Source organism: Drosophila kikkawai, chromosome 3R (assembly GCF_030179895.1).
Source record: "Drosophila kikkawai strain 14028-0561.14 chromosome 3R, DkikHiC1v2, whole genome shotgun sequence".
Lineage (NCBI taxonomy): Eukaryota > Metazoa > Arthropoda > Insecta > Diptera > Drosophilidae > Drosophila > Drosophila kikkawai.
The window spans coordinates 32,092,594-32,110,119 of record NC_091731.1 but is presented as its reverse complement, the minus strand read 5'-3'; the positions used below and the strand labels follow the sequence as shown (position 1 = coordinate 32,110,119).

At 44.7% G+C, this 17,526-nt stretch overlaps 2 protein-coding genes across 3 annotated transcripts; one reads left to right on the top strand and one right to left on the bottom strand.

Annotated features, from left to right (window-relative positions):
- The first annotated feature begins 301 nt into the window (after nt 1-301).
- LOC108077773 (protein Cep78 homolog) lies at nt 302-17,518 on the top strand. 2 transcript variants are annotated; one of them, XM_017171267.3, is made up of 9 exons: nt 302-354; nt 7,249-7,337; nt 14,326-14,673; nt 14,742-14,932; nt 14,997-15,173; nt 15,230-15,404; nt 15,469-15,928; nt 15,982-16,450; nt 16,562-17,518. In XM_017171267.3, exons 3-9 carry the CDS (start codon nt 14,355-14,357, stop codon nt 17,246-17,248), a joined length of 2,478 nt encoding a protein of 825 aa, XP_017026756.1. In that variant the 5' UTR covers nt 302-354; nt 7,249-7,337; nt 14,326-14,354; the 3' UTR covers nt 17,249-17,518. The 2 variants fall into 2 exon arrangements, with proteins under 2 accessions (XP_017026756.1, XP_017026757.1); XM_017171268.3 differs by lacking the exons at nt 302-354; nt 7,249-7,337 and adding an exon at nt 14,252-14,272.
- On the bottom strand, nt 545-7,489 carry Cad88C (cadherin 88C). The gene is made up of 12 exons (XM_017170986.2): nt 7,234-7,489; nt 5,635-6,865; nt 5,378-5,578; nt 4,507-5,311; nt 4,038-4,446; nt 3,328-3,982; nt 3,086-3,267; nt 2,606-3,018; nt 1,474-2,546; nt 1,018-1,412; nt 813-954; nt 545-752 (listed from the first exon to the last, which is right to left on the bottom strand). The coding sequence occupies exons 1-12, from the start codon at nt 7,487-7,489 to the stop codon at nt 551-553; spliced, it is 5,964 nt and encodes a 1,987-aa protein (XP_017026475.2). The 3' UTR covers nt 545-550.
- Nucleotides 17,519-17,526: the final 8 nt, after the last annotated feature.

Genomic DNA, 17,526 nt, shown 5'->3' with positions numbered 1-17,526 from the left:
GGAGGTGAGCGAGTGGGTGAGTAGGAGTTACCCCCATTCCCGTTCTCGGAGTCGTCGTCGTCGGCCGTCGTTTGACCTCGATTGTGATGCATACAAATGTCTTAAAGAGCTCAAGTCTCCCCGATTAGTCACATTTTTTGTACATTTTTAATCGGTCTTCGGCAGTTTTAAGTGACTGCGACACGGGTCTACCGAAGCGTGGTAAGTGAAACAGCTCCCACCGTCCTTGGCCTTAACCGGATCCCCCGCCTTTCCCCGCAGTTGTGCTCTATATATACGTGTATTTTTTATATTGCCATTCCCGAACAGAAGCCTGTGTATCCACAATTTTCTAATCAAGGACCTGATTAGCAGGTGAGTTCTAGCCTTCATTTCAGGAGTAATGTCTTGATATAGATAGATATTGGTATCCCAAACCCCATTTACTATTCAAAATATAAATATTCACTTTGAGCTTTATACACTTTGATTTATTTACACATGGTTCTTAAGAACTCTTAACCTAAACTAGGCCTAGTCTAATTATAATAAATAATGTGGACTCTTTGTGCTATAACTCCGTGGTCTCCAATTTTCGGGCCAGGATCTGAGCATTATTTGTGAGCTTGTCGATTTGGTTGTACAGATTAAAGTGGCGGTTTAGGTCGTTGCTGTTGTTAAAGAGCTTGGCAGTGCCCTTGAGGGTTTCGTGCATATCCTGGGTGGCCACAACCGCCAAGAAGTTGTCATCCAGTGAGTCAGGGCCGCCAGTGCTGGGAATTTAACATTCTTATTAAGTTGTTAATCTATTAAGAGTCACATAGTGACTTTACCTGCCCTCTTCGGCTTTAAACCACTCATTCTCGTAACCCTTTAGCCAAATGGGGTTTGATCCTTGGACACTATGCTTGTTGGTATTTGGCACACGAGTGGCGGGTTCTTGGGTATTTTGCAAGGACATTGAGGAATGACCACCTGGTTAGGAGTGAGAATTGAAATAATATATATTTAACAAATAAATAAACTTTAGATACTCACGGAATATGTTGACCTTGGCTGCTCTTAGCTGCCTACGATAGCCATTCCGCTGGGAGGCGCACAAAGCCAGCGTTACCATCAAAAGAGTGGCCAGAAACAGATTCGTAAAAACCAACCACACAAATAGGGGACCCCGGGCGGGTCCGGCGGTTAGGAGCTGGGCCTCCGCCGGCTGAGTGTCCAGCACATTGAGGTCCTTGAATAGACCATCCAAACTTTCAATGTGCGAGTCAATCAGCTTGAGCACCTCGGAGACCTCGTAAATAGAGTTATCCTCGCGCTCGACTAGATGCATGTACAGATCCGTCTTGGTTTTGTCCACCGAACCATCCTTGTTCTCGTGCACCTTAATCTCATCGATGTTGACTATTGATTCCGTGATGTTGCCCAAAGTGCTGGAAAAGCAAATTCAAGAGGATTATAAATTAGAATTAGAGGATTCTACAGTAAACTCACTCTCTAAACGTGTCCACCCGGGCTCGCAGCTCATCTGGCTGCAGGCGGAAGACAAAGCGCACCTTCTGGTCCTCTCTCAGCAGGTATATAAACACATGGGCCACATCCCTCATGCCCAGAGTGTCGTTGGCCAGAACCATAAAGTCAAAGTAACCTTTCATTCCCTTTTGCGGATCAAAGTTCAACTGGACCTCGCCCGTCTCCGGATCCAGCAGGAAGGGGGCTTTGCGGACATTCTCCAGTCCTTCGGACAGAGTCTGTCGGATATCACCCACCTGGTAGTATCCTATCTTGCCATTCTGCCCCTCATCCGCATCCGTGGCCTCCACACGCATGAATTTTAAACCGAAATCCGCATTGGTGGTGATGCCACCCGTGAAAATTTTGGAGCGGAAGCGTGGTGGATTATCGTTGATATCCAGAACTCGCACTTTGACCTTTACTATAGTGCTGTCTGCTTCCGTCTGATGTGGGAATGTTGGTGGTGATCCTACCTCCTGACTGCCTTCGTAGTTTTCATAGGACACCAACTCCCCATCTGTATCTCCTTCCTCCTGGTCGTACTCCTCTTTACTGGACAACTCTCTTAGCTGCCGGGAGTGCTTGAAGCGATCGTAGTTGTTGTGGAGGAAGCCTCCCAGCCTATTATTAATCTCAATGCCCATTCGGCGTCGCTTTCCACCACCCGTTAGGGATTCATTTCCACAGCTCTCGGTGGCCCTTACGTACAGCGTAAAATTGGCCACCACCTCGCGGTCCAGTTCCCGTTCTACGGTCAGGACATGTGTCTCCGAATCGAGACGAAAGTATCCAGCGTCGTTGCCACTCACTATGAAGTAACACACCTGGCTGGGCGATTCGTTCGGATCGTCCAGATCGAACTGATCTTTGTCCACGGTGTCGGGCAGCTTGATCCTTTCAGAGCCAGGATCCGAGTGCTCCGTGAAGTTCACGGCTATCTCGTTGACTATAAACTGCGGCTCATAATCGTTGACATTGCGCACATAGATGGTTAGATCCAAGTCGGAGCTGAGGGAGGTGGGCAGTCCTTGGTCATAGGCTTCAATGCGAATCTAGAAGGGAATTTTATTTATTTATATTTAAATTTCTTGTTAGTTAACTAATTTTTTACCTCATGTATCTTCTGCCTCTCACGGTTCAGGGGCTCTCTCAGGTAAAGTTCTCCCGTATTTCCGTTCACCTCGAACATCTTGTAGCTACCCAAGGGATCGGGTTTAAGGCGATATCTAACCAAGGCATTCTGGCCCATATCCGCATCACTGGCATAAGCCTGTAATATCAAAGTACCCACAGTGGCATTCTCTGGAATCCGGACAGTGGTGTTATGCAAAGGTCTCACAAAAACCGGAGCATGATCATTAAAGTCCGAGACACAAATGTCCAGAATGCTGTGGACTATATTGGCCGGTAGACCCAAGTCCCTGGTGGTTATGGTCAAGCTGTAGTTGCCAAACCTACTGCGTAGGCTCTTGCTGGCAAAGATCTGGGCATTCCAAGGGTCCAGCTGACGTAGTTCAAATAGGCCTGAGAAATATACAGATTCATTCCAGCTTAGAACTTTTCAATTTAAAGAAATACTTGAAATCATTACCCTCTTTATTGCCTTGAGAGATGGCAAAGTCCAGCCTTCCATTTGGAGTGGCTGGATCATCGGCATCCTTGCCAGCTATGCTGGCCACTCGCTCATGCAACTCGTGGTACTCTGTGATAAGGACACAACTCCTGGGCAGGCTTACCTCTGGGGGATTGTCATTCTCATCCAAAATGGAAATGCTAGGAAAGTTAATTTTAAATAATAATAAAATATAAAACAAAGAAAATGCAATCACTTACAACATCTGCTTGAAGGCATTCCTACTCTCCCCCGCCAGGAACCCAAACTGGTAGTTGTCCCAGGCCTCGATTACCAGGTTGTACGAGTCCTTGGACTCCCTGTCCAAACGATCGGCCACCGTAAGCACTCCCGTGTCTGCGTCTATGGTGAACTTCCCCTGCGAACTGATGCGATCCATCAGGAAAGTGATCTTGCCAAAATCCCCGGAATCTGCGTCCGCTGCCTGTAAGGTGGCGACTCTGGTTCCCGGAGCGGCATTCTCGCTGATCGTATAGTTCTTGCTGCCACCCACAAAATACGGATTATTGTCGTTTTCATCCAGGACGGTTACGTAAACATCCACTAGTGAGGATCGCGGTGGTATTCCCGAGTCTGTGGCCCTCACACTAAAGTTCAGCCACTGGTGCTGCTCGTGATCGATCTTGCTGGCCACCACAATCTCGCCTGTCTGGGAATCCAAGTGCATCAGAGATCTATATGTGGGATTGCCCTCCAAAGCATAGGTAATGGTGCGGTTTTTGTCTACATCCGAGGCCAGAACATTCACAATCATTGCTCCATTGATGCTGTTCTCTGTGATGGATTGTTTGTAGAAGGGTTGCCGGAACTTGGGGTTGTTGTCGTTCTCATCCAGCACTTGGATGCTGAGAAAGCCTGGGAAATTACGGATTTATAAAAAGTTCTAGTCTTCATCAATAACGCAACCCACCTTCAGCTAGCTGTCTGCCTTTGGCCGCTGCCAGATCCTCCACGGTGATGGCTAGTTTGATGTGTTCCACACGTTCCCGATCTAGTAGTTTAACTACCTTGAGAGAGCCTTCAATGGGGTCCACCTCAAAGGCTCCCAAAAAGTCATACTCGCCACTTTTGACGAGTGCTCCCTCCTCGGTGCGACCCTCGCTATGCTCTGGGTTAAGTTTGTACCGCAAAATGGCCTTCTGGTCCAAGTCAGTGGCTTGGATGTGGTAAACCCGCGTGCCCACGGGCGTGTTCTCCAAAATCTTCAGAGCAGGCATTTCACCCAGAACTGGAGCCTTGTTGTTCACATCCTGAATGCTGATGTTCACCGTACAAGTGGTCATCAGCTGGGAGTTGCCCAAACCGCCGTCTAAAGCGAGCTAGAAGAACAGAGTTGTTAGTTTTTCGAGCGAGTCCTCTAATCTCTTAACTTTACTCACCACTGTCATGGTGTACAACGATCGCTTGCTCTCTGTAAGATCCGGATCCAGATTTGCTCCCTGCGCCACCGAAATAACTCCCGTTTCCGAGTTAATGATGAACTTATCACTGGCTCCTGTCTGTATCCTATAGACTACCGCATTATTGGGCGATGAGCCATCGCGATCTATGGCCGTGACTTGGAGCACTGAGCTTCCACCTGGCAGATCCTCAGGCACTGTTTTTGCGTAGAAGCTGCGCTGGAAAATCGGTGCATTGTCGTTCACATCCTGGATATAAATTAGTACAGGAACCACGGTGGAGAGCATGGGAATCCCCGAATCCCGAGCTCGCACCAGCAGATCGATCTCTCGAATGCTAGGAGATCCTCCCTCCTTTGGATCACTCCTTCGACTGCTTCGCTCCACCAACTCCTCAAAGTCGAAACGGTGGACAGGACGCAGGAGACCGCTCTGCGGATCTATGGTAAAGTTGGAGCGGTACATGCCCTCCACTATTTCGTAGGTAACCTGGCTGTTCTCAGTGCCATTGAGATCTGCATCCCTTGCCTCCAGCTGTAACGGAGTCTCAAACTCTGATTGGTTCTCCAAGAGCTTAGTTTCGTATTGTCGCTGAGGAAAGGTGGGGGCATTGTCATTGACATCCTGGATGTCTATGATTATCTGGGCAGTATTCCGGTTGCCCTGCCCGATGCTATCAATAGCCTCCACGGTGAGGTAGTGTCGGGAAATAATCTCACGATCAAAGGCAGCTCCTCCTGCCTGTCTGATAGTTATTACCCCGGTAATTGGGTTGAGATGGAGTCTGGAAGGGAAGCGAAAAGGGTATAAGGTATTTTCTCTATGGAAATGCTAAAAAAGAGAGACTTACAAGTGGGCAATGCCTCCTCTAAGATTCGTATAACGTATGCCCATGGTGCCATAATCCCCTGAATCCACATCCACTGCCTGCACCTGGGTGATGATCGTGCCCTGATCGCTGTTCTCCAAGACACTGGCATTGTATATTGCCTGACTAAACTCTGGGAAGTTGTCATTCTGATCGCGAATAAATATTTGAACATGAGCGGAACTGAAAAAGATATTAAGTATAATTTTCTTCAAAGAAAAACCCCTAGTAAAACCCACCTCCAACGACTGGGCTCATCGATCTCTCTGGCGAATATCGTAAAGTTGACCTCTGTAAACTGCTCAAAGTCCAAGGACTTGGAGTTTTTTACCCTCAACATAAAGTTGGCCTCGTTAACCGCCAGTTCAGGCACAATCTCAAACAGATCATTGGGTGGATCCAGAAATAAACGAAAGGTGCCATTGTTGCCCTCGTCATGATCAAACACCACATTCTGCACTTCCTCATCTATAAAGTTCAAAGGAGTATTGGTCTGGGCATTCTCATTGACTTCACAGCGATATACGGTCTCCCCGAAGGTTGGAATCTCATCGTTCACGTCACTTACAATGATCGTAACTTCAGTGCGAACTGTCATGGGAGCGAGTTGGGTATTTGACTTGGACAGCTCAGTGGCAGTGATCCTTAGGATGTGGGCACCATTAACCTGATCACTCTGCTCCTCGCGATCCAGTTTGGTCAGTGTGTGGACTATCCCGGTGTGCGGATTAATATCGAAGAGATCATTGGCCTCCAGAGCATAAGCTATGGGATTGTTGATTCCACGATCCCCATCGATGGCCCGCACTCGTAGCACCTTTGTGCCCACCGGGGCATCCTCGGCTATCCTTGCCACAGCCTGCACCTCCACAAACTCCGGAGGCTGATCCTCCAGATCCTTGACCTTCACAAGAATGGCTGCCGTTCCCGTGTTAACCGGCCCCTGATTTGCCCGATCAATGGCCAAAACCCTCAGCTGATACAGACTCTTCCGCTCGTAGTCCAGTTCCCTTTCCAGCTTCAGGATACCCTTGCCCTGGTGCGTGGTTATGGAGAAGACATCGTTGTCGCCATCCAGCTCTTGCAGATAGTACACAACCTGGCCGTAGGCTCCCTCGTCCGCATCTGTGGCCTCTAAAGTGCTGACCACGCCCGGAGCACTGCCCTCGGGTATTTCTATGGCATTCTGGTAGGGCAGAAAAGTGGGCACATTGTCGTTAATGTCCTCCACCAGGAGCAGGAAGCTCTGCGTCACATAGTTGGGGTCGCTGTATTGGCTGTCCGTGAGGGTCAGCACAATGGCATACTCGTCCTGCAGCTCGCGGTCCAGCTCCTTGGCCAAAAAGACCTTGGCCTCATTACCGCCGGTGTTCTCTATACGAATTATCTCGCTGTCGTGCGAGTTACGCTTGCCAAAGGTCAAGGGATCGTTGTCTGGGTCGAAGCCCTTTAGGGTGTATATAAGGGTTCCTGTAGAAAAGATATAAATAATATTAAATTATAATAAAACCCATTATCAAACCTATGACTCATCGTCTTGGATTTTCGTTAATCTTCTTTGTTGTTAAAATATTTATAAAATATATGAAAGCAATTGATATAAACACGGAATTAAGTGTATCTTAAAATCGATAAGAACAGTAATAAACATAACTAAGCAGTCCACTTAAAATGTGTCATCAACGTTTTTGGGCAGTAACTCATTTGGCACATCGTAGAGATAAAATCAGGTCTGATACAGCATTAACTATTTTTTTGTTACTGAATTTTTATATTTAAATTTGGTTTAATAAATATTATTATTAGGTTATTTACTATTTTATTTAATCGAAACTCACCCACTTTCGTTTCAGGACTCTCCTTCAAACGCAGTACAATCTCTGACTGCCCGTCGATTGCGAATCGCGGCGGGCGATTTGAGGCAACCAAACTGATTAGTGCGGTGAGTATTATGATGACTTGCAGGTATATAGAGAAGGATGTGGGATTGTGGATGCGGCTTATATCTCTAGGGGATTTAAGATGCGTTGGGTGTCCTTTTAAGCGCACCTTCTTGTAGTCCAGCGACGACGTCGTCTGTGCTTCGTTGTACATTGTGTTGTGAGGAGAGGAGGTTGTTTTGGGTTGGCTTAGCTTGTTCTGAGCACCTTTGGGTTAATGTCTGCCCAAAATCCACATGACAGGTAGACTCGTCGCGTTGTCTGGTACAGGGCCACCTAGAAAATAGGCAGAGTGTTACGACAGAGAAAAGTGTTAACCCATTTTCTTCGTGTGTGTGTTGTCGCACGTTTTACGGGCCGTGATCTTTGTACCCCCAAACAGTTTCGCTCGAGAAGTTTTTACAGAGAACGAAATTATGGTTATATTTGGTATTATTTCTTATTTAAATACAGAATATATTATAAATATTTGAAAAATAACATATTTACATTTAAAAAACTGCATAGGTAGAATATTTTTAAAAAACATAAATAAACTGGCATTGTATTAGCATATTTCCTCTTGATGTTAAGCTCATAATTTCTCTCGGTGTACCTCTTCTAAAATGAAAACTCCACAGGTGGAGTTCTGGTTTCGGTCTGCGTCTGCTCTTGCCACATTCTGACAGACGAGAGAACTCAATTAGGTCGTCCATTAGGAAACCTCAATGGAACTGGACTCGCAAACCGACTGCTGCACTTGTCCGCTGTCCGCGAGTTCTCTGTCCGCTGTCCGCGAGTTCTGCGTGAGAAGCGGACAGCAGCAGCAGGCATTCAGATCTTTGCGAAAGTTTTATGCGCAAATTAATTAAGCGTCCACTGTTTATATTGGCTTTGCCTCGGTTTTCAGTTTTGCAGTTTACTTTAATGCTGGCTCAGCGCCAGCCTGGAATTCCGCTAAAGAAATTTTATGGGTTTCGCGGTTGCCGGCTGCTTTAGTTTTAGGTTTTCTTATATTTTTTTTTTTCGGTTGTATTTCTTTCGTGGCTTAACGACCGTAACGTTTTCTAAACTGCCCGGCAATTATTGCTACTTCGGGTTGTTCATGTGCCAGATTTGTCTCATGGCGAATTGCAAACAAATTGCAGATAAGTTCTTGGGCAAATAAAGTGAAAATTGAAAGTTATGATACTTTTTTTAAAGCTAAGAAAAGGGCAAATAGATATCTTTAGGTATCTTAAAGAGTTCTAGGGGAATGTAAGTTATAATAATAACTTTTGGGATTTTAAGAGTTGCCTGTAAAAAAAAGTACTTTGAGAAATGTTTAGAGCTTTTTTACTATTTAAAAAAATATTTAAGAAAATTCAATGTTCACGTCTTTTAATCTATATCTTTAATACCTTGAAAGAATAAAGATTGCAATATTATTTTTAGCATTTAAACCTTAAAACTAAATATATTTATATATATTATTGAAAGGCAAAATCCCCCTTAAAATTTCAAAAACTTAAACCAAACTCCAAAGGAAAACTACAAAAAAAGTCGTCAAAAAATGTAATGATGTTGCTTCACTTTCGGAAAAACCTTATCTTTTCTCAGAGGGTGCGTGTGAAAAATGCATTTGTAGCGCGATGAGTGCATCTGTCAGATGCAGATACTTGCATACGAGTACAGACCATATATGTTATGCATTATTAATGCCAGAGCCATTCATTGCCATTGTTTCGGAGGTTCAACTCTCGGTTTGGCTCATTTGCAATCGGAGCAATCTCCAAACGAGATATACATATAGCTTCATTCCTAGTGCGGTTCATTGATTTCGCAATTACCTGGCTATTTCTTGATTGCCACCGCAATCGTTGTAATCGTAATCTTAATTTTCTTTCGATTTCAAGTAGCTGTGGGATGATGGCTCATTACCGGGGCTCTGCCCTGGCAGCAGGTTGCAACAAGCCCGCAGGGGACAATCATCTTTATCAACTTTATCTCGCCGGGAAAATCTGGCAGCAGGCAGGCAGGCACAGACAAGGTCGTTAGAGAGTAGCCTCTGAGCTGATCACGGTTAAGTGATTCAAAAGTAATCACAATCCGCGCCTGATTTCGCTTTCAACACGCGCCTCATGCAACTATGTATGGTTAGTGCACCTAAAAAAATAATCTAAGGCTAAGTTTTTAAAATATTATTTACGAAAGTGAGTTACTTTGTTGTTAAAATGTTTATTTCTTATGCCAAAATGTTTTCCTTGGTTTTTAAGGGTAAAAATATTTTAGGTAACTTTTCCTAGAATCGAAAATCTTAAAGAAATTATTTTAATGTTGCTCTTAGTAACAAAAAACAAAGGAATTTTACTTCAATTGTATGGCTTGTTTTTTGCCCAGTGTAATAAAGGCATCTTCTACTCTTGGGCGATGGCTTCTCACTGAATCCATGGATAATTATCCATGCATCCGTGGACAGCGGAGCAATTGGGTTGTTTGGTCAGTTGGGCGATGTTTGCTATATGGAGGATGGGGGTTGTGGATGCTCCGCTGGCCAGGCAATTTCATGCTGCACTGCCTCCCGAATCGGGGTTATCAAAGCTGTCGATTATTTTCGGTTTTAAATGTAGGGGAAATCCATCGGAATGGAATGGAATGCAATTCTAAAGAGATTTGGTTTGTAATAAAAATAAATAATAACTAGAAAAGCTAAGAAATTTTATGTTTTATATATTAAGACAAAAGGAAATAAAAAATAAAAACACTTAATCATTAAAAACACTTCTTTAGAAATAACCCTAAACTTTTAGCTTTACTTTTCATTTTCGCCCCTTAAGAAAATACCATACCGGAAATCCAAAGTAATTCAAGCATTTTCTTTAAATTTACCTAATATCCGAGGCGGAGCTATCACTTCCCCACAAATTGGCCCATTCAAAATCACATTTAGTTTTAATTAACTCCATTAGTGGGAGATACGCGCAGTTCCACCCACACTAGGCAGTGCCTGCCAATTTTCCACACAGCGAAAACCCACTGAATTAAGGCAAATTAATAAGTTACGCCTTCTCTGCAAGATCGGCAAAGTCAAAGTCTGCGATCTGAGATCTAGCATTTCCCCTGGATTTTTACGTAAGTGGAAAGTAGCAGAAGCAACTGCAGAGTCGCCGAAAAGTCAAATAAAACACTTGGCCCAGTCACCATGACGGCGCGGTGGCGTCGGCGCCTTTCCGCAGCTCAGATACAGATACATTTACCACGCATATGTATCTCCGACCTGGAGATACATGTTTCTGAATCCAAGCGAATTCAGTGCTAATGACTCCCGACCACGTCTCCGGTTGCAGGTTCAGGTTCACGCTTGGCAGGTTCTGACCTGGCCAAAAGTGAAATCCTGACCGTAAAGTGTCGTCCACTGTGTGTCGTCTGGGGCCATCTCTTAGCCACCGCCTTGTGGGTAACCGCAGAAATAAACAGGCGGCTCACCAAGATAATCGCTGCACAGAAATGAAAATCCCAATAAACAATTTGGATTTTGATTTGTTTGCCACTGCGACAATGTTTCCCGGGCTCTCTTTCTCCTCGGATACCACCCCGTCTACACCTCACCAGCCACCATAATCGGCGGTTCATGACTTTCCAAGCCAGGCTTGGGGTTCACTTAATTATATTAAATATGTTAAGCCCGGCTGAGAGTGGCAGGCACATATGTACACTTGGGGAAACAAATTTATAAACAATTATAAAGCTTGGAAAATAAGCTTAGATCTTGCTTTTATAGAAAATCTCAAGAAATTATAAAAAGCTTGTGTTTTCAATGTTTCTTCTTATTAATTACAATTTTACTTGAATTTAAGCATTTAGGCACATTTAAAGTCTTTTTTTTTCGAGTGCAATGAGCAACGATTGCGATGCAGATTGAGATTGCAGCGGATCGTGTTGTGACCAATGTTGCCTCCAGTTTCCGGCCCCGCGGGCCAAACAATCAGCTTTCTGGCCTGAACCCCGAGCTGAGCCGCGGGGCCCCTGGCTTTTGGAGTATATACTCCAATTTGAACACTTCCTCCCCCGTATTAGGGCCCTTTTGTCATGCCCATCGATTCCGATATATGTAGTCGACAGTCAACAGTCAAGTTCAACGCCAGCAGCCAACAATTGTTTGCTGGCTGCCAGGCAGACAAAAGAGTACACACAGAAAAATAGTAATCAAGTTAATAACTATATAAACAATTGGTAATAATTATAGGAAAGAGTTACTAACTGGAATTAATATTTTAATATGGTTTAAATATATTATTTAATTTGATTTAAATTGGTGTAACTTTTAATATGTTTTGTAAAAGAATTCTTTTGACTAAAGCAATAATAATATAGGGATAGGAATATAGGTAGATAATTTCTACAATTTTCCATATATATTTTTGATACGAAAAAGGGTATTAAAATTATTTTTTAATACTTATGTTCCTATGACATTCTTCTGTGTCCTTATTTACATTTTATTAATTTAATAATCACTCCAAAATAAAATAATTCAAATCTCCCCATATTTAATGACCTTATTTTTCTCTGTGTACTAGTAAAGCGGAGACCTGGCTCCGTTGCGGTAGCTGGGTTTTTGACTCACAACTCACAACCCGTGGACGTGGACCCGGGTTCAAGCGACGCCCGCATCCGTCTCACTTTGCCAGCCGAGCCAGCTCTGGATCTTGGCTCAAATGGAGCTGCTGCTGCTGCTGGTCTGGTGTGGTGTCGTTGGCAATTTGTCCGTTACACTCCGGCTCCTTTTCTGTCTCGATTTTCTTGCCAGTATTTTCGCATTTTTCTATTTTAAATCTACCTTGCAAGTATTTCTACATTTTAGGCAATTAAACAATTCATTGTTGGAAGTGCTGGGGCTAGAAGTCCTTGAGCTAAACTTTGACCTTAGTCGTGGTGTTGCAAAGAAATTCATTTGAGGCTAAACTTCAGGCTTCCATGCACAGAACGAAATATCTAGGGTAACTAGGTGCGAATTACACTGTTAAGTCATTGCAAAAATATATTAAGTAAATATACAAATTTACGAGCCCATTACGAGATGAGTAGTAAAGGGTGTTTATTATTAGTTGGGGTCAGCAGAGATGGTAAATTTGATCTCTGAATTTTAGAGAAATAATTAAACATTAAGTTGAGAAGCTATGCAATTAAATAAGGCAGAATTTTAATTGAAAATAATACAAACAATTATTATTTTTTATTGTGCTTCTAAAAGTATTCCCCCAACTTTATTTTATCTTGAACTCAGCTATAGTTTTTCTTTTTAGGACTCTATAATATTTTTGTGTAGTGCTTCCTTAGAGTCACCCTTAAGGACCCGCTCGACAAGAAACCTCCCAAGTATCTTTCCCCTTTTAAAGCCTGCCACAAGCCAAAATAGTAGTGCAAACTGGTTCCAGACTTACCCCCTATTAAATAGGTGTTCCTGGCAAGGGTATCCTTTTTTGATGGGGTATCTTCTTGTCCGCTTTTTATCCTTCGTCACTCACTTTAGTCTGTGTCAAGTAATTAGGGGAAGCCAACTTGGTCTGGTGTCACACTCGAGTGTTTCTCAACTAAGTACTAGCCAGAGAGAAACTGGGAACTACCGGGAAATTTCGTGGCTGACACATTTTCGAAAGGCTTCTGCTTCTGCTTCGGTTTCGACGTCACTGGTAATTAGGCATGAGTCAAGAACCCCGCACGAGCACACACATTTGGAGTACGCAATATAGAATACCGAATGAAAATGGAAATGGAACCGCATTAAATAAACGTGTCGCACGCTTCCAAATTGGGCAATGCACGAACCGGAACTCGGCTTCTAAATAAATACTTAAAAAATCGAGGTAACAAACATAGAATGAAACTAAATACGCAGAGATCACTTTAATGATGGAACGTGCCCCAAGACACGCGCAACGTTTTTTAAGTTCTACCTAAATTCGTGAATGAATTTCACGAAAAAGAAACGTTTGTATTTTTTTTTTTTTGCACTTTCGAAACTGAAACTTGCAAAGTCGAGAAGTCACAAGACCGAAACCCGAAGTGTTTTTCTCGACAGCCGCTAAAAGACTGAAGTTGCAGGCCAAAAAGCCAGCTAACGAGACTTCGGCGCGCGCGCTCTGCCTGGAAATGGTTAAGAGCCATGGCAACCCTGCGCACACCGGGTGCGACTGGGATAGACTTAGTGCAGGCACGCGAGTAATTGGCCAAGCGTAAATTCCGCCGGCAAATAAACAATAAATAAATGAGTGACTAGTATGCGCCACAAGCTTTTCTTTGTTTGTTTACCATTTGCAAGCTCGTTGTGGTGGATCGAGCCCCCCGGAATACTGGAAAAGCCACCACTGGCCACTGGAAACCGGAAGTGCTTATGCAATTTTTTGAAGGTTAAACGCAGGGTTGATAATACAAAAGAGTTACCACTCTTTTTGGGTTTAGAAATTAATTTATATTTACCTTATTGGTACAGTTGTTGTAACGTTGTGGTTCTGAATGGATTTCATTTGTTACAATCCTTTAGAGAAATATATTTTTAAATTTACACAAAATGAAGAATGCCCTGAACAGTAAAAAAAAAATGTTTAAATGTTTGGAATAATAACCTTAAAGTAAAATACTTAATAAAGCTTTTGAAAGCACTTAAATATAAAGGTTATTGGTGGCCTTAAGATTGGCTAATTATGGCCTAAATTTGGGGTATTAAATATTTGTATACCTTAATGTAAAATTTTTATTATTTTATATTACAATAATTTAATTTTCTTTTAATGCAACCAATTATAAAAAATCATTTATTATAATAATAATAGGGGTTAGTTCTTCTGGTCTCGTTTTTAATTTCTCTGAAAGTAATAGCTTTAAAGAAATGTTTTTTTCTAAAATTCGTAGAAATAATACCTTGATTTTTAAGTCAATTATAAAAAAACATTTATTAGACTACTAACCTATTTTTTCGGTAAGGATATTTATCATCTTTATTTTTAATATTATCACTTCTACTCACCACAGATCCACAAGATCCACAGATCTAAACGAAAATGTCAGTGGCCCGTACGGTGCAGCCGAAAGGCAACACCAATGAACTGGCAAGGAAGACCGTGCTGGTGTCCCTGCCGCCGGTGGTGAAGAAATCGAGCAAGAGCCGGTCGTTTCACTTCCGTTACCTGGAGCTGTGCCGGGCCAAGAACTTGGCACCGGTGCCGGAAATCCGCACCAAGTCAAATGCTACCACCACCTACCTGGAGCTATGCGGTGACAAGCTGGCCGTCAGCGATTGGCTGCTCCTTACCGAGGCTTTGCACCACGACCTGGTGCTGCAGCAGCTGGTGGTGCGTCTGCGTCGCAGCTATCCACAATGTGAGTTCTCTGTGGGAGGTATCTTCTACCTTCTTCTTATCTATAATTTTATAATATTATTTCGCCAGCCAACATTGACCCCATTGACACAGAGAAGCGTGCCAGGCTCTTCCGTCAGCGACCTGTAATCTTTACGCGTTTCATCTTTGGGAGCCTGATCCAGGCGATTGCCAACTGCGTTTCGAGCAACAAAAATCTGAGTGTGCTTAAGCTGGAGGGGCTGCCGCTGCAGGATGGCTATATAGAAACAATTGCCAAGGTGGAACGAATTTATATAAACGGTTGAGAGCATCCTCTAAAGATCCTTTTCCAACCGTTTACAGTCACTGGCCGACAATGAGTGCCTGGAGACGGTGAGCTTTTCCAAGTCCAACATCGGTGACCGGGGCTGCGAGGTGGTCTGCAACACGGCCAAGTACCTAAATCGCATCGAGACATTCGACCTTTCCGAGTGCGGCCTGACCTCCAAGGGAGCTGAGCATGTGGCTGATATGATGAGGGTGGGTTACCCTTTAATTTTAGATTTTTTAAAAATATTTTTTATCCACTTTCGCAGATGCAAAAGATCACTCGTTTCAGCGAGGGCTGGGAGAAGTCGCTGCGGTATCGCAGCGTGGACGTAAACACCATTGGAGGACTCCGCACCATCTTGCTGGCCAATAATCCAGAGCTGGGCGATGATGGTGTCCAAATGATAGCCGAGGTCCTCAAGGAGGATGCCTGGATAAAGAGTTAATTCGAGTTAATTAGCAATAGTCCCAGATCCCTGCCTCTAACTGCCCCTAAATCCTACAGAAATCGACATGGAGGGCTGCGGGCTTACGGATGTGGGTGCCAATATGATCCTGGATTGCCTTGCACTCAACACGGCCATCACCGAGTTCAATGTACGCAACAATGAGGGCATCAGCAAGTTCCTGCTCCGCAGCATCCGTGATCAACTCGGTGAACCCGCCGAGGAGAAACAGGAGCCGGAGTACGACCTTAGCTGTGTTAATGGGCTGCAGAGTTTGCCCAAGAACAAGAAGGTGACCGTATCCCAGCTGCTGAGTCACATCAAGACACTGGAGGAGCAGCTTTCCTTCGAGCGGACGCTGCGCAAGAAGGCGGAGATGCTGAACAAGAAGCTCAGCTACCAGCTAATGAACACAAATTCACACAACGTGGTACACGAGAAGGGTATGGAGTCGGCAGGCCATTCGCATATGGCCAACGAATTTGTACGCATTGAGACCCCACCAGAGGTGGTCAAGGAGTAAGTTAATTCCCAGCGGATCTCTGGGTTATCTAAGTTTTCTCCCTTCCCAGTTCCCAGAGCTACCGCCAGACGCACTTCAACCGGCTGGTGAACAGTGCTGTCACCAGTCCGGAGGTCTCACCCCGCAGCGATATGGGCACACTGCGCAAGGATGAGCAGCTGCAACAGCAAATGCATCATCAGCTCAAGCAGCAATCTCCCACTCACATGCAGATGCAGCGTCCGTCCTTGGATCACCAGCACGCACATCAGTCCCCAACTCACATACATCCATCCTTGGATCAGCAGTTAAGGACCTTGCACGAGGTGGAGGATGTGGAGCCGCCAGAAGAAAGTCCATCGGAGACGGAGGAGTCGACATTCGAGGAGCAGCAATACCAGCAGCAGAGCACACACCGCAAGCAGCTCCAGGTGCGCAAGGTGCGCAGCGAAATAAAGTATGTGGAGACCAACACGAAGGATAGCAAAGCCAAGAAGCACGAGTCCAAGTCGGATCACGAGTTTGCCAACGAGCGTGATGTGAGTGCATATTTCAGATTTAAAATTATGTCAAAATAGTTGCCCACCTTTTGGCATCATTTCAAGTGATTTCGAATCTATACACCCTTTAATCCCCTTGCCTTTCTCCAGTTCAAGCTCAATCCTGCCGTGCAGTTTGAGACGGACATTGGTGACAGTGCCATGGTGAGTTCTGGCAAGCGTTACGACGGCCCCGGGGATACAAACTACGAGTATACCTACGAGAGGGAGCAGCACATGGTAAAGCGGGGCTATGAGAACGGTTACGTGGGGGATAACTGCGGCCGGAGCATTCCGAAACCCTCAGGACTTGCGGAAGCTCTGGCTCAAAAGCGTGGCGCGGGTGGTACCTATGGCTCTGGCGGTGGTGATGGCCATGTGGCACAGTTTGTCAACAGTTTGGAGCGCAGGACCAACGCCAATGTCAAGATGGCCAAAAAGCGGCATAAAACCAAGACAGAGGAGTCGTTGCTACAAGTACAGGTCAACGAGATGCACATGGAGAGCTATATGTCCAACTACGAGGAGCTCTGCTCCACCGATACCACTGTGGACAATTCCGACAACTCGGACACGGAAACCACGGATGCAACGTTACGCCCCGGTGGCTCTGAAACTAGTTCCGGAAAGTTCACTCCCGTGCAGGTCTTTACGCGACGCAAGCACTCCGAAGGTAGTGTGTCATTGCCACAGGCGGATAGTGGCGGCGACGGTGATGCAGGTGGCAGGGATCAGAACCTATCACCGCGCTCCGCCTTTCTGTCGATGCAGCAACCGAAGCGGGAATCGTGCTCGTAGGAGCGCTCACACACACCATCACCACACAGCAGCGGCAGGCAGCGGCAACACCTATACAACTCAATTCTACGGGGATAGGGGCAGGACAGGGAGGGCTAAATTTGCAGTTGTTGTACCCCCAAGGACCTCCACTTTGCACGTCGCCGTACCGCCTTCTGCCAAGCTGTGCCAAATAAAAATGTACAAAAACATAAATTTTGGGAATTCCCGATTGCCTAATATTAAAGATTTACTATATTTGTGTGCTCTACGTGAGGGTATTTATTGTTATTATTATG

Bases quoted from the DNA above. Each gene is read 5' to 3' on its own strand.
- Cad88C (XM_017170986.2), bottom strand. From the start codon at position 7,489: ATGTACAACGAAGCACAGACGACGTCGTCGCTGGACTACAAGAAGGTG. The intron at 2,547-2,605 runs GTAAAAAATTAG...ATTCCCTTCTAG, and splicing joins AGAGGCAGAAGATACATGAG to ATTCGCATTGAAGCCTATGA. The intron at 753-812 runs GTAAAGTCACTA...TTAAATTCCCAG, and splicing joins TTTAAAGCCGAAGAGGGCAG to CACTGGCGGCCCTGACTCAC.
- LOC108077773 (XM_017171267.3), top strand. From the start codon at position 14,355: ATGTCAGTGGCCCGTACGGTGCAGCCGAAAGGCAACACCAATGAACTG. The intron at 14,674-14,741 runs GTGAGTTCTCTG...TTATTTCGCCAG, and splicing joins GCGTCGCAGCTATCCACAAT to CCAACATTGACCCCATTGAC. The intron at 15,405-15,468 runs GTTAATTCGAGT...TAAATCCTACAG, and splicing joins GGAGGATGCCTGGATAAAGA to AAATCGACATGGAGGGCTGC.